The 15,878-nt window shown below is 49.1% G+C and overlaps 1 protein-coding gene across 13 annotated transcripts in view; it reads left to right on the plus strand.

Moving 5' to 3' along the window:
* Window positions 1–15,878, plus strand: part of bnc2 (basonuclin 2) — a 604,271-nt gene that overhangs the window by 413,334 nt on the left and 175,059 nt on the right. For all 13 annotated transcript variants that reach the window (XM_038804002.1, XM_038804009.1, XM_038804007.1 and 10 more), the window contains one exon: window positions 14,101–14,336. In XM_038804002.1, the coding sequence (XP_038659930.1) occupies window positions 14,101–14,336 (236 nt within the window). The remainder of the gene's footprint in view (window positions 1–14,100; window positions 14,337–15,878) is intronic.

The raw sequence follows: 15,878 nt of genomic DNA on the forward strand, positions 1-15,878 counted from the left end.
CTCCACAATCCCCCCTTTGGGAGGCTGTCCGCCACCCTCAGCAGCAACAAAATCTTGGCATCCACGTTCAGCAGAGGTACCGGCCTATTTGACTCTCACGACACCGGACCCTTATCCTTTTTTAGCAACAATGAAATAGACACTTGTCCCATCGTCGTTGGGACCCGCCCCCTTGACCACAGCACCTCCACCAGCAGCAGCGATAACTTATTCAGAAATCTTTTATAAAACTCCACTGGAACCCCCCCCCCCCCCTCCCCTCCTCCTCTGGGACAGTCCAGCCACCCCAAAAAATCCCTCGTCCATCTCATCCTCCAAAGTTTGCCACTTTTTATAAAACTCCTCAAATGTCTTGTTCACCTATGACAATAACACTCCCCTGCCCCATCCCAGACCCGAAAAATCACTCTCGCACCTGCCTGCCAGCGGAGCATGCTCATCAGTAAGCAACTGGCCTTCGCCCCATACTCGTACACAGCCTCCTTCGCCCCATACTCGTACACAGCCTCCTTCGCCCCATACTCGTACACAGCCTCCTTCGCCCCATACTCGTACACAGCCTCCTTCACCCCATACTCGTACACAGCCTCCTTCGCCCCACACTCGTACACAGCCTCCTTCTCCCCATACTCGTACACAGCCTCCTTCGCCCCATACTCGTACACAGCCTCCTTCGCCCCATACTTGTACACAGCCTCCTTCGCCCCATACTCGTACACAGCCTCCTTCGCCCCATACCCGTACACAGCCTCCTTCGCCCCATACTCGTACACAGCCTCCTTCTCCCCATACTCGTACACAGCCTCCTTCGCCCCATACTCGTACACAGCCTCCTTTGCCCCATACTCGTACACAGCCTCCTTCTCCCCATACTCGTACACAGCCTCCTTCGCCCCATGCTCGTACACAGCCTCCTTCTCCCCATACTCGTACACAGCCTCCTTCGCCCCATACTCGTACACAGCCTCCTTCGCCCCATACTCGTACACAGCCTCCTTCGCCCCATACTCGTACACAGCCTCCTTCTCCCCATACTCGTACACAGCCTCCTTCGCCCCATACTCGTACACAGCCTCCTTCGCCCCATACTCGTACACAGCCTCCTTCGCCCCATACTCGTACACAGCCTCCTTCGCCCCATACTCGTACACAGCCTCCTTCGCCCCATACTCGTACACAGCCTCCTTCTCCCCATACGCGTACACAGCCTCCTTCTCCCCATACTCATACACAGCCTCCTTCGCCCCATACCCGTACACAGCCTCCTTCTCCCCATACTCGTACACAGCCTCCTTCGCCCCATACTCGTACACAGCCTCCTTCGCCCCATACTCGTACACAGCCTCCTTCTCCCCATACTCGTACACAGCCTCCTTCTCCCCATACTCGTACACAGCCTCCTTCGCCCCATACTCGTACACAGCCTCCTTCGCCCCATACTCGTACACAGCCTCCTTCGCCCCATACTCGTACACAGCCTCCTTCTCCCCATACTCGTACACAGCCTCCTTCGCCCCATACTCGTACACAGCCTCCTTCGCCCGCCTTAACTATCGAACCGCCTTTACCGTGGAAAGAAGGTCAAACCCTGTCAGTAATTCCTTTCTCTCCCCCAGAAGAAGTGCACCTGAGTGAGATCCTCCGCTTGCTTCCTATCTACCTCCAGAATTTCCTCAACCAACCCCTGCCATTCCTCTCTCGCCGCCCTGTCCAGCTGAGCCTGAAACAGGATGAACTCGCCCCTCACTACGGCTTCAACGCTTCCCACACCCATTAACGTGAAACCTTCCCGTTCCTATTAAACCCCACAAAATCCTCAATCACCTTTCCCATCTTTGCACAAAGATTCGGGTCCGCCGCCAACAACCCCACACCTAACCTCACACCGGCCTCTGTGCCTGTTCCTTCTCCAGGACCACATCCCCCAAATGTCCCTTCTCCAGGACCACATTCCCTAAATGTCCCTTCTCCAGGACCACATTCCCCAAATGCAGAGTATGGTCTGAGGCCCCCCCCCCCCCCCGTATTAACTGGTGCGTGTCCAAATTTGGTATGGCAGCGCATGGTTAGGATCTGGAATGCACTGTCTGTGAGTGCAGTGGAGACCGGTTCACACAGCGAGTGGTTAGGATTTGGAATGAACTGTCTGTGAGTGTGGTGGAGGCAGGTTCACACAGCGAGTGGTTAGGATTTGGAATGTACTGTCTGTGAGTGTGGTGGAGGCAGGTTCACACAGCGAGTGGTTAGGATCTGGAACGCACTGTCTGTGAGTGCAGTGGAGACCGGTTCACACAGCGAGTGGTTAGGATTTGGAATGTACTGTCTGTGAGTGTGGTGGAGGCAGGTTCACACAGCGAGTGGTTAGGATCTGGAACGCACTGTCTGTGAGTGTGGTGGAGGCAGGTTCACGCAGCGAGTGGTTAGGATCTGGAACGCACTGTCTGAGAGTGTGGTGGAGGAAGGTTCAGTCGAAGCTTTCAAATGGGATTTGGATATTATCTGAAAATGAAGAATGTGCATGGTTGTGGGGAGAAGGCAGGGCAGTGGGGGAATTGCCCATTCAGAGAGCTGGTGCAGCAAAGATGGGCTGAATGGCCTCCTGCACTCATGTTGATCGGCTGAGATGTGCATGGCTGCATTGCTGCTGCCCAAATGCATCGTGAAGAAATGAGGAAAAAAAACAAACAGCAAAAACGCATGACACAAAATCGAGGCAGAAGATATGATCTAAAATTATTGAACTCAACATTGAGTCCAGAAAGCTGAAGTGTTCTGAGGCGTGAGATGAGTTGCTGTTGCTCGAGCTTGTATTGAGTTTCATTGGAACAGTGCAGCAGGCCAAGGACCAAATGATCGAATGAACCGTCCCTTAACTGTTTCCAAAGCAAGAACATCCCTCTTTAAATGAGGTGAGAAAACCCTGATGTGGGCTCACCCTGTCGAGTTGCAGCAAGACCTTCTTTCATTTGTGCTGCATCTCCTTCGCAATAAAGGCCAACTTTCCATTGACCTTCCTATTCACGTTTTCCCCACATTATATTCCACTTTTGTACCCACTCACGATAACTATCAAAATTCCTGTGCTCACTCCCTGGACAGAATTTTGCCTCTGGGGGTATAAAGTCGAGGTCAGTGCTGTTTCTTACCCTCAGGATTTGGGGATGGGGTGAGGGGAGGGGCACCAGCCACACATTGTGATTTTCACAGGGTCAGCCAATTGCTGGCTGGAGGTCGGGCTCTCCAGTCGGTTAAAAACGCGCGAGTTTCCGTCAACGGGAGGACCGGCGACCTTCCAGCTTCAACGGGGCAGCGGGAAAAGTTCAGGGTAAGTGAGGGAGAGGGTGCTTCAAAATGGAGGTCCTGTCTCAACAACCTTTTTAAAAACTAGATTTGAAGATGTATCTTGCAGCCAGGCCACCACACTGTGTGGAGAGTGGAGGCGAAACCTCTCCAATGTTGCCTTCTGCCCTCAAGAAGGCAGGGAGGATATTTTGGTCTGCCTAGAGCACTGCCTTCTATACCCTCACCATTCCCACTGGAGAAACCTGGAGGCCGGCTGCCTGTTTGTAGCCCCTGCCCACATCATTTCACAACCCTGCCCTCTCTAACCTCCTCACAACTTGATTCCCTCCCGACCTTTGTAGCATCAACAGCTGCAGCTGCAATGCAATCCTCTCTGCGTTCAGAGCATTGCTGTAGGTTGCAGAATGCTGAGGCACAGCACTCATCCCAGTGGCACCCCACCCATTACTGTTCATGTAACTCGATATGAAATAACTTCACATTTTGTAGGATAATTCCCATTGAATAAAGAGAGAAATAAAGTGAATTAAAAATACAGCTTCCAATAAATGAGTGCTCAGATCTCCAGTAGCACAGACATTGCATTTGAAGTCCCATCAAGGAGATGTTAAGCATGTACATTTACTTGAATATTTTTAAAAATTCATTTGCAAGATGTGATAGTTGTTGACAAGCCCGGCAATTAATACCCATCCCTAATTGTCATTGAGGAGTTGGTGGTGAGATGCCTCCTTGAACCGCTGCAACACCGTCTGGTGTTGATCCATCCACTGTTAGGGAGGGAGTTCCTTGTTTTGACCACGTTGGCGGTGATGAAATGATGATACATTTCCAAGTCACGATGCTGAATTCTAGGTGGTCGAGGTTGTGGGTTTGGGAGGCGTTATTGAAGGAGGCATGATGTGTCGCTGCAGTGCAACATGTAAATGGCGCACACAGCTGCCACTGTGTGTCAGAGGCCAAGGGACTGAATGTTGAAGGCGGTGACTGGGGTGCCGATCACGCAGGCTGGTTTATGCTGGATAGTATCGAGCTATGTGGGTGAATGGGGTGCCGATCATGCAGGCTGGTTTATGCTGGATAGTATCGAGCTATGTGGGTGAATGGGGTGCCGATCACGCAGGCTGGTTTATGCTGGATAGTATCGATCTATGTGGGTGAATGGGGTGCCGATCATGCAGGCTTGTTTATGCTGGATAGTATCGATCTATGTGGGTGAATGGGGTGCCGATCATGCAGGCTGGTTTATGCTGGATAGTATCGAGCTATGTGGGTGTTGTTGGAAATGCACTTATCTAGGCAAGTAGAGAGTATTCCATCACACTGCTGACTTGGAGATGGCGGAGCAGCTTTGGGGAGCCATGATGTGTGGTGCAGCAGAATTCGCAGTCTTTGACCAGCTCTTACAGCCACAATATTTATATCGAGTCAGTTCAGTTTCTAGTCAATGGTAACCCTGAAGATGTCGATAATGGGAGCTTCAGTGATGGTAATACCATGGAATGTCAAAGGGAAATGGTTAGACTCTCTCTTTTTGCAGATCATTGGCTGGCACTCGTGTGGTGTGAATGCTGTTTACCACTTGTCAGCCCGACCCTGGATATTGTCCAGGTCGTGTCTAATGCAGGCACTGCTTCGTTATCTGAGGAGTTGTGAATGGTATTGTAGTATAACGGTCTGGTACATACCGGGTTAATGTGGTACTGAGTGGAGTGCGCCGTCCACACAGTTCTGTAAGAACATGACCTCGACCGCGGGTCAGTGTAGTATTGGCCAGGGTGGAGATAGCTCCCTGTCGCTACCCTGCCTCTACCCTTTCTCTATTGTTGGATAGAGTTACAAATAGTTAATAAAAACTTGCTGTTAAAATGCAAAAAAAACTATAAAAACTTGTTGAACAGGCAGATTCTTCAAACAGCAGCATCCCAACAGTACTGACCATCCATCAAAGAATACCCCGATTCTCACCTTATGATGGGGAAGGTCATTGATGGAGCAGCTGGTTTTCAGAGTTGGGAGCAGATATTTTCCAGAGCTCTGTCTCACTGTAACTTTTGATGTCTAAAACAGAATGTGCATATTTCTGTACTGTTGACGGGGGGGGGGGGGGGGGGGGGGGAGATATTTTGCCTTCAGCAATGATGCAAGACCTCTTCATTCTGTGTTGGTTTGATCTGACTGCGCCGTGTGATGTTAATTTTGACTCGTGTGAGTTGGGAACCCACATGCCTCATGTGATTGTGAAGGAGGAGATGATGTTCTCCTCAGTGTGCCCATGTGTAACTGCAAATGGAAAGATTCGGACTCCAGCCTTTCATAGCAGCAAGCAATGGGGGGACGTGGTGCTTGGCGATGTGACTTTTATGTTTGAGCTTGTTCGTTTGAAGTTGGATACAGCCTAAGAATTGCTTTTACTCAAACTCTGAGTCCTTTCTTCTGATTTTGAGTGGAGCCTCTTTTGACAAATTAACGATAAGGGTCTCACTGTCTGTTTGTAGTGGATCTCACTGTTACATTGCAAATATTTATACCACTTGCTGCTTCCTTTTCTATTGGCTGGATCTACTGATTATCAAAACGTTATTCACACAACCAAAGAGGCTCCTGTATCCAGTGATTTAACAGGACCACAAAGATTCAGAACAGCCCTTCACATCCAACTTACAACATGGCCAATCAGCTTGACTGGTCTATGCCAATGCTTATTCATAGATTCATAGAATTTACAGTGCAGAAGGAGGCCATTCCACCCATCGAGTCTGCACCGGCCCTTACAAAGAGCACCCTACTGAAGCCCACGTTATCTACCCTATCCCCGTCACCCAGTAACCCCCACTTAACATTTTTTGGACACTAAGGGCAATTTAGCGTGGCCAATCCAGCTAACCTGCACATCTTTGGAGTGTGGGAGGAAACTGGAGCACCCGGAGGAAACCAACGCAGACACTGGGCGAAAGTGCAGACTCCGCACAGACTTTGACCCAGCCGGGAATCAAAACTGGGACCCTGTAAGCAACAGTGCTAACCACTGTGCTACCGTGCTGGCCATGCTGCTTCCCGCCCCTAAATGACCTCACTCTATCGTATCATTTCTCACCCGTGCTTCTCTACCTTCCCCATAGATGTATCCGGACTATTCACCTCATCCACTTCATCCAGCCAATGGTCTGAGGGTGAATGTGCTAAATCAGGGGAAGGCTAATAACAACAATATTCGGCAGCAACTGAAGAACCTAGAATGGGGGCGGATGTTTGAGGGTAAATCAACATCTGGCATGTGGGAGGCTTTCAAATGTCAGTTGATAGGAATTCAGGTCCGGCATGTTCCTGTGAGGAAGAAGGATAAATATGAATATGGCATGTTTTAGGAACCTTGGATAACGAGGGATATTGTAGGCCTCGTCAAAAAGAAAAAGGAAGGGCAGCACTGTGGCACAGTGGTTAGCATTGCTGCCTACGGCGCTGAGGACCCGGGTTCGAATCCCGGCTCTGGGTCACTGTCCGTGAGGAGTTTGCACATTCTCCCCGTGTCTGCGTGGGTTTCACCCCCACAACCCAAAAGATGTGCAGGATAGGTGGATTGGCCATGCTAAATTGCCCCTTAATTGGAAAAAATAATTGGGTACTCTAAATTTAAAAAAAAAAGAAAAAGGAGGCATTTGTCAGGGCTAGAAGGCTGGGAACAGACAAAGCCTGTGTGGAATATAAGGAAAGTAGGAAGGAACTTAAGCAAGGAGTCAGGAGGGCTAGAAGGGGTCGCGAAAAGTCATTGGCAAACAGGATTAAGGAAAATCCCAAGGCTTTTTACACATAAAAAGCAAGAGGGCAGGCAGAGAAAGGATTGGCCCACTGAAGGACAGGCAAGGGGATCTATGTGTGGAGCCAGAGGAAATGGGCGAGGTACTAAATGAATACTTTGCATCAGAATTCACCAAAGAGAAGGAATTGGTGGATGTTGAGTCTGGAGAAGGGTGTGTAGATAGCCTGGGTCACATTGAGATCCAAAAACAAGAGGTGTTGGGCGTTTTGAAAAATATTAAGGTAGATAAGTCCCCAGGGCTGGATGGGATCTACCCCAGAATACTGAAGGAGGCTAGAGAGGAAATTGCTGAGGCCTTGACAGAAATCTTTGGATCCTCACTGTCTTCAGGTGATGTCCCGGAGGACTGGAGAATAGCCAATGCTGTTCCTTTGTTTAAGAAGGGTAGCAAGGATAAACCAGGGAACTACAGGCCGGTGAGCCTTACGTCAGTGGTAGGGAAATTACTGGAGAGAATTCTTCGAGACAGAATCTACTCCCATTTGGAAGCAAGGGGCAGCATGGTTTTGTGAAGGGGAGGTCGTGTCTCACTAACTTGATACAGTTTTTCGAGGAGGCCACAAAGATTATTGATGCAGGTCGGGCAGTGGATGTTGTCCATATGGACTTCAGTAAGGCCTTTGACAAGGTCCCTCACGGCAGACTGGTATAAAAGTTGAAGTCACACAGGATCAGAGGTGAGTTGGCAAGTTGGATACAGAACTGGCTGGGTCATAGAAGGCAGAGGGTAGCAATGGAAGGCTTTTCTGATTGGAGGGCTGTGACTAGTGATGTTCCGCAGGGCTCGGTGCTGGGACCTTTGCTGTTCTTAGTATATATAAATGATTTGGAGGAAAATGTAACTGGTCTGATTAGTAAGTTTTCGGATGCCACAAAGGTTGGTGGAATTGCGGATAACGATGAGGACTGTCAGAGGTAGGGCAGCACGGTGGCACAGTGGTTAGCATTGCTGCCTACGGCGCTGAGGACCCGGGTTCGAATCCTGGCCCTGGGTCACTGTCCGTGTGGAGTTTGCACATTCTCCCCGTGTCTGCGTGGGTTTCACCCCCACAACCCAAAAGATGTGCAGGATAGGTAGATTGGCCACTCTAAATTGCCCCTTAATTGGAAACAATAATTGGGTACTCTAAATTTTTTTTTTTAAAAAGGACTGTCAGAGGATACAGCAGGATTTAGATCATCTGGAGACTTGGGCAGAGAGATGGCAGATGGAGTTTAATTTGGACAAATGTGAGTTTTGGAAAGTCTAATACAGGTAGGGAATATACAATGAATGGTAGAACCCTCAAGAGTATTGACAGTCAGAGAGATGTAGGTGTAAAGGTCTACAGGTCACTGAAAGGGGCAACACAGGTGGAGAAGGTAGTCAAGAAGGCATACGGCATGCTTGCCTTCATTGGCCAGGGCATTGAGTATAAGAATTGGCAAGTCATGTTGCAGCTGTATAGAACCTTAGTTAGGCCACACTTGGAGTACAGTGTTCAATTCTGGTCGCCACATTACCAGAAGGATGTGGAGGCTTTAGAGAGGGTGCAGAAGTGATTTACCAGGATGTTGCCTGGTATGGAGGGCAATAGCTATGAGAAGCGGTTGAATAAACTTGGTTTGTTCTTACTGGAACAAAGGAGGTTGAGGGGCGACCTGATAGAGGTCTACAAAATTATGAGGGGCATAGACAGAGTGGATAGTCAGAGGCTTTTTCCCAAGGTAGAGAGGTCAATTACAAGGGGGCATAGATTTGAGGTGTGAGGGGCAAGGTTTAGAGTAGATGTATGAGGTAAGTTTTTAACATAGAGGGTAGTGGGTGCCTGGAACTCGCTGCCGGAGGAGGTGGTGGAAGCAGGGACGATAGTGACGTTTAAGGGGCATCTTGACAAATACATGAATAGGATGGGAATAGAGGGATATGGACCCAGGAAGTGTAGAAGATTTTAGTTTAGTTGGGCAGCATGGTTAGCACAGGCTTGGAGGGCCGAAGGGCCTGTTCCTGTGCTGTACTTTTCTTTGTTCGTGCGGTAATGAGTTCCACATTCTCCTCACTCTCTGGGTGAAGAGTTTTGCTAAATTACTTATTTTATTTATTATTGACTAGCTTAATTATAACTGCTAATTTATGACTCCCTACTAGTGCAAATATCTTTTCCATGTCTACCCTTTTGAACCCTTCCATAATATGAAAGATGCCTATCAGGTCACACGCTCCATCTTCTCTTTTCGAGAGAGAGGGGCCCCGGTCTGTTCAGTCCGTCCTGATAGTTATAATCTTGCAGTTCTGTTATCAGTTACAAAAATCTTTTTTGCACTGTCTCTGGAATCTCCCCCCCCCCCCCCCCAACAACCCCATCAGCATTCCACACCGACCACTCCCTCCATGACACTCTGGTCCACTCCTCACCACTCCCAACTCCTCATCCCTTTCCCACGGCACTTTCCTTTGCAATCGCAGGTGTAACACCTGCCCCTTTACCTCCTCTCGCCTCACTGTCCAAGGCCCCAAATGCTTCTTTCAGGTTAAGTAACATTTCACTTGTAGCTCCTTCAATCTGGCCGACTGTATTCGCAGCTTCCAATGTGGAGTGACTGTGTGGCTGCGGAATACCATTGCTTAGTCTGCAAGCATGACGTGAACCTTCCTGTGGCTGCCACTTTAACTCAGCACCTTGTTCTCGGGTTCACAGGTCCATCCTCGGCCTGCTACAATGTTCCAGCGAATCCCAACACAAACTGGGGGGGGGCTACAATGTTCCAGCGAATCCCAACACAAACTGGGGGGGGGCTACAATGTTCCAGCGAATCCCAGCACAAACTGGGGGGGGGGGGGGGGGGGCTACAATGTTCCAGCGAATCCCAACACAAACTGGGGGGGGGGGGGGGGGGGGGGTACAATGTTCCAGCGAATCCCAGCACAAACTGGGGGGGGGGCTACAATGTTCCAGCGAATCCCAGCACAAACTGGGGGGGGGGCTACAATGTTCCAGCGAATCCCAGCACAAACTGGGGGGGGGGCTACAATGTTCCAGCGAATCCCAGCACAAACTGGGGGGGGGCTACAATGTTCCAGCGAATCCCAACACAAACTGGGGGGGGGGGGGCTACAATGTTCCAGCGAATCCCAACACAAACTGGGGGGGGCTACAATGTTCCAGCGAATCCCAACACAAACTGGGGGGGGGGCTACAATGTTCCAGCGAATCCCAACACAAACTGGGGGGGGGGGGGGCTACAATGTTCCAGCGAATCCCAACACAAACTGGGGGGGGGCTACAATGTTCCAGCGAATCCCAACACAAACTGGGGGGGGGCTACAATGTTCCAGCGAATCCCAACACAAACTGGGGGGGGCTACAATGTTCCAGCGAATCCCAACACAAACTGGGGTGGGGGGGGGGGGCTACAATGTTCCAGCGAATCCCAGCACAAACTGGGGGGGGGCTACAATGTTCCAGCGAATCCCAACACAAACTGGGGGGGGGGGGGGGGGGCTACAATGTTCCAGCGAATCCCAACACAAACTGGGGGGGGGGGGGCTACAATGTTCCAGCGACTCCCAACACAAACTGGGGGGGGGGGGGGGGGCTACAGTGTTCCAGCGAATCCCAACACAAACTGGGGGGGGGGGGGCTACAATGTTCCAGCGAATCCCAACACAAACGGGGGGGGGGGGGGCTACAATGTTCCAGCGAATCCCAACACAAACTGGGGAGGGGGGGGGGGGCTACAATGTTCCAGCGAATCCCAACACAAACTGGGGGGGGCTACAATGTTCCAGCGAATCCCAACACAAACTGGGGGGGGCTACAATGTTCCAGCGAATCCCAACACAAACTGGGGGGGGCTACAATGTTCCAGCGAATCCCAACACAAACTGGGGGGGGGGTCTACAATGTTCCAGCGAATCCCAACACAAACTGGGGGGGGGGGGGGGGGGCTACAATGTTCCAGCGAATCCCAACACAAACTGGGGGGGGGGGGGGGGGGCTACAATGTTCCAGCGAATCCCAACACAAACTGGGGAGGGGGGGGGGCTACAATGTTCCAGCGAATCCCAACACAAACTGGGGGGGGGGGGGGGGGGGCAGCATTTCGACTTCCAATTTTGCACGTTACAGCCTTCCGGACTTAACATTGAGTTCAACAACCTCAGACTGTGGACTCTCTGCTCCATCTTGACCACCATTCTTAGTCCAATGTTTTTGTCCCAATGGCACCACCCTTCGCCCACTATTGGTCACTTGTTACTGAGGGTTTCTGTCACAGAGCGCTGACCCTGGTTCTACCAGTAACACATTCTGCTCTCTAATCTTTATGCCACTGTCAGCACCTTCTTTAGTCTTTAACACTCCCTTTGTCTTGTACCCTTGACATGTTTGTCACATTTCAGCTCGTTCCCAACTATCCCTGACCTTCTATTTTGTTCCGTCGCCTCTTAAATAATATAAAATCCATCACATCGCCCCCTCTCTTTAGCTCTGAAGAAGAGTTATAGGGACTCGGAACGTTGACTCTGTTTCTCTCTCCACAGATATTGCAGACCTGCTGAGTTTATTCGGTATTTCCTATTTTAAATTTCGGATAACCTTTCAGCTGCCCTAATGTGGCTCACTGTCCAGGTTTGTTTGCCAAGCCTCCTGTGAAGCACCTGGGCATGTTTGATGTTAAAGGTGCTACATCAATGCAAATGTTGTTATTGAAATGACTGAAAGAGTATATACGAGTGAGAGAGAATGAGAATATTCAGCAATGTTAAGGGATTGATCCAAATACAGCTGGTTATTGCTCATGTTTAGCTGTGAGATTATTCATGTATAAAAGAATTGACCTGAATAGTACCGGGTGCTCTGGGAGGTGAGAAGACTGGTGGAGCGGGGTGATGGGCGTAGGTGTCTGGTGGTATGCCCCTGTAGCATCAGCACCACCTGCTCTCAACGTCCCCTGCCTGATGCCCCTGGCTCTGTAAGAACCCGCTGATATTACCTTGAGGAGACATGATGGTTGGAGCATTCTCACCCTGCCGGTACAGCCCCAAGATGTGGCTGAATGATAAATGAGCGAGGAAAATAGATTAACAGCGTGGAAGGAGATTGATCCACTTGGCTGTTGTTTGTTAGTTTTGGTGCTAAAACCGGGCGATCATTTCTCCAGGTATATGTGCGAAGGAATTGACCCAGAGTGGCATTTATTAAATTAAGATGTATAGGAACAAGGGGAATCCATTCAGCTCCTCGAGCCTGTTCTTCCATTCAATTAAGTCATGGCTTATCCATTAATTTAATTCCATTTACCCATCTCCATTCTGTAAGCCTTAATCCTCGTACCCAAGTCAAATCTGTCAATCTCAGTTTTGAATTATTACCTCCAGCAGTTTTTTGTGGGCAAGGATCCCAGATTGCTATTCCCCTTCTGTCTCACCTGTTTATTGCATTTTCACAGATCCAGCACAGGCAAATGGACTGAATGGCTTCCTCCTGTGCTATATGATAGAGACATTAAAAAATAGGAGCATGAGTAGGCCATTCGACCCTTCAAGCCTGCTCTGCCATGCCTTCTCTTCATGGTTGATCATCCAATTCAATATCCTGATCCCGCCTTCCCCATATCCTTTGATCCCCTTCGCCCCAGTGTGATATCTAGCTGCTTCCTCAAAACATCCAATGTTTTGGCTTCAAGTACTTGCTGAGGTAGTTAATTCCACAGGCCAACCACTTTCTGGGTGAAGAGATTTTTCCCCATCTCTGTCCTAAATGGTCTACCCCGTATCCTCAGACTGTGTCTCCTGGTTCTGGACACCCTCCACTATCGGGAACATCCTTCCTGCATCGACCCTGTCCATCCTGTTGGAATTTTATCGGTTTCTAAGAATCATTCGTCTGAACTCCAGCAAATACAATCCTAGCCAAGTCAATATCTCCTCGTACATCAGTCCCACCATCCCAGGAATCCGTCTGGTAAACCTTCGCTGCACTCCCTCTGTAGCAAGAAAGTCATTTCTTAGATAAGGAGACTAAAACTGCCTCACCAAGGCTGTATAATTGCAGAAAGACATCCCTGCTCCTTTACTAGAATCCTTTTGCTATGAAGATCAACATGGGCAGCACGGTAGCATGGTGGTTAGCATAAATGCTTCACAGCTCCAGGATCCCAGGTTCGATTCCCGGCTGGGTCACTGTCTGTGTGGAGTCTGCACGTCCTCCCCGTGTGTGCGTGGGTTTCCTCCTGGTGCTCCGGTTTCCTCCCACAGTCCAAAGATGTGCGGGTTAGGTGGATTGGCCATGCTAAATTGCCCGTAGTGTCCTAAAAAGTAAGGTTAAGGGGGGGGGGGGTTGTTGGGTTACGGGTATGGGGTGGATACGTGGGTTTGAGTGGGGTGATCATGGCTCGGCACAACATCGAGGGTCGAAGGGCCTGTTCTGTGCTGTACTGTTCTATGTTCTATGTTCTATATCATTTGCCTTCTTTACCACTTGCTGTTATTTGAATGTTTGCCTTCAGTGACAGGTGTACAAGGACACCCAGGCCCCGTTGCACATACCAGTTTCCTAATTTATGGCCATTTGGATAATAGGCCGCCTTCCCATTTTTACTACCAAAATGGATAACCTCGCAGTTGTTCACTCATTCAACTTTTCCAAATCTTGCTGAAGGATCTCTGCATCCTCCTCACAGCTCACCCTCCCACCCAACTTGGTGTCATCTGCAAATTTGGAGATAATACATTTTGTTCCATCATCTAAATCATTAATATATATTGTGAATAGCTGGGGTCCCAGCACCGATCCCTGCGATACCCCACTAGTCACTGCCTACCAATTTGAAAACGACCCGTTAATTCCTACTCTTTCTGCCAACCAGTTTTCTATCCATCTCAATACACTACCCCTAATCCCATGCACTTTAATTTTACACACTAATCTGTGCGACTTTGTCGAAACCCTTCTGATTCTTTTTTTAAAATATAATTTGTTGTTTCTTTTCCACAGCGTTGGACAAACTCAGCACCCAACACCTCTACCATCCAACTCAGGTGGAGATCGTTCAATCCAACGTGGTGTTTGACATCAGCAGCCTGATGTTATATGGGACACAGGCGGTTCCTGTGCGCCTCAAAATCCTTCTCGACCGTCTCTTCAGTGTGCTGAAACAGGAGGAGGTGCTTCAGATCCTGCACGGCCTGGGCTGGACTCTCCGAGACTATGTCCGTGGATACATCCTTCAGGTAGGAGCGAGCAGAAAGTGTGGCAAAGAGGGTCAGTTCTGGTACCTGGTGAGGATGGCTACCCTTGTTCCGACACCTGGTTACTAGCCTTAGTTCTGAAGTAGACTAGGAAATATCCCTTCTAGATTAAGATCACATGTTACTGCTCACAACTCATTATGTTGCAACCAACAACCGGGATTGTTGCCTTGAAGGTTGAAGAGATGCAGCTTTAATACTCTATGTAACTTGTCCACCCACCACAGAATCTGTGGCTGATTTTCACGCTCTTTCTTGTGCAGGTGTCTCCGAGTTGCTGTTAGCTGGACTGGGATCCAGACCCTCTGAATCCCAACCAAAAATGGGCTCAGTCAGCCCCTTGCAAAACAACCAAGCAGGGAGTGAGATCAGGAGGGGCTCATCATGTTGAGAGTTCCTGCCGCCTGGTCTTCATTGGTGCCTGACCTAGTCAACGAAGGGGCGCCTGGGGAACCCAACCAATTGAGAGGATCATGTGGAGATATCTTGTGATGTAGGCAGAGATCATGTTTGGAAGTCCAAAGGGCAGAATCTTTTCTCCTGCAGTCCCTTTTCCAAGGGAACTATTGGGGTGGGGGAGGAGGGAAACATTCTGGGGGTGGGGGAGGGGGGAAACATTCTCTATTGGGACGATTTTGTTTCACTCTCCAAATTTAAAAAAATAATTTATGGGATGTGCGCATCGCTGGCTGGGTCAACACCTATTGCCCATCTCTAACTGCCCTCCATTTCAGAGGCCATTCAAGCATCATTCACATTGCTGTGGGTCTGGAGTCACATGTAGGCTAGACCGGATAAGGACGGCAGATTTCCTTCCCTAAAAGACTTTAGTGAACCAGGTGGGTTTTTACGATAATCATTTTATGAGCATCATTAGATTTTTAATCCCAGATTTTTTGATTGAATTCAAATTTCACCCTCTGATGGGATTTGAACCCAGGTCCCCAGATCATGTCCTGTGTCTCTGAATTACTAGTCAAGCGGCAATACAACTACAACACTGCCTCTGCCTCCACTGAACCTTGCAGCTCAACAAGGATTTGGGCCTGAGAGATGCCACTATGAGCCAATGACAGGCTAATGAAAGGATCCAGCAATTGTCTGGCAGGATCTGACACTCCGATATGATGTTCTCTAGATTTCTGAGTCCATAATTTCCAAATTGATAGATTTCTGTACTTCCATTGCCCTAGCTTCTGGAAAAATGAACAAATCTTGTCTGAAAATATCAATACTTTTATCCCCAACTCCTATCCTTTTTGAAAAGTTTTTGGGAGAATTTTCAGTGTAGCCATTCATTAATCTGCTTCATCAAATGGCTTTCTGCTTTGGCCAATCAGCTTTGGTTCGTGTGTAACTCTTGCTGGTAAACAATAAAACTCGTGATGCTGTTAGTGAAATGCAACCCATTCCAACTAACCTTCAGTTCTGTCTGTTCCTGTCCAATAACCGACACTCGGCATGAATTTTCTTTCTTTGACATTGTGTCTTCTGCTTTCTGTTTATTTTATTACTGGGTTTAGA

This window comes from Scyliorhinus canicula, chromosome 8 (genome assembly GCF_902713615.1).
Source record: "Scyliorhinus canicula chromosome 8, sScyCan1.1, whole genome shotgun sequence".
NCBI lineage: Eukaryota > Metazoa > Chordata > Chondrichthyes > Carcharhiniformes > Scyliorhinidae > Scyliorhinus > Scyliorhinus canicula.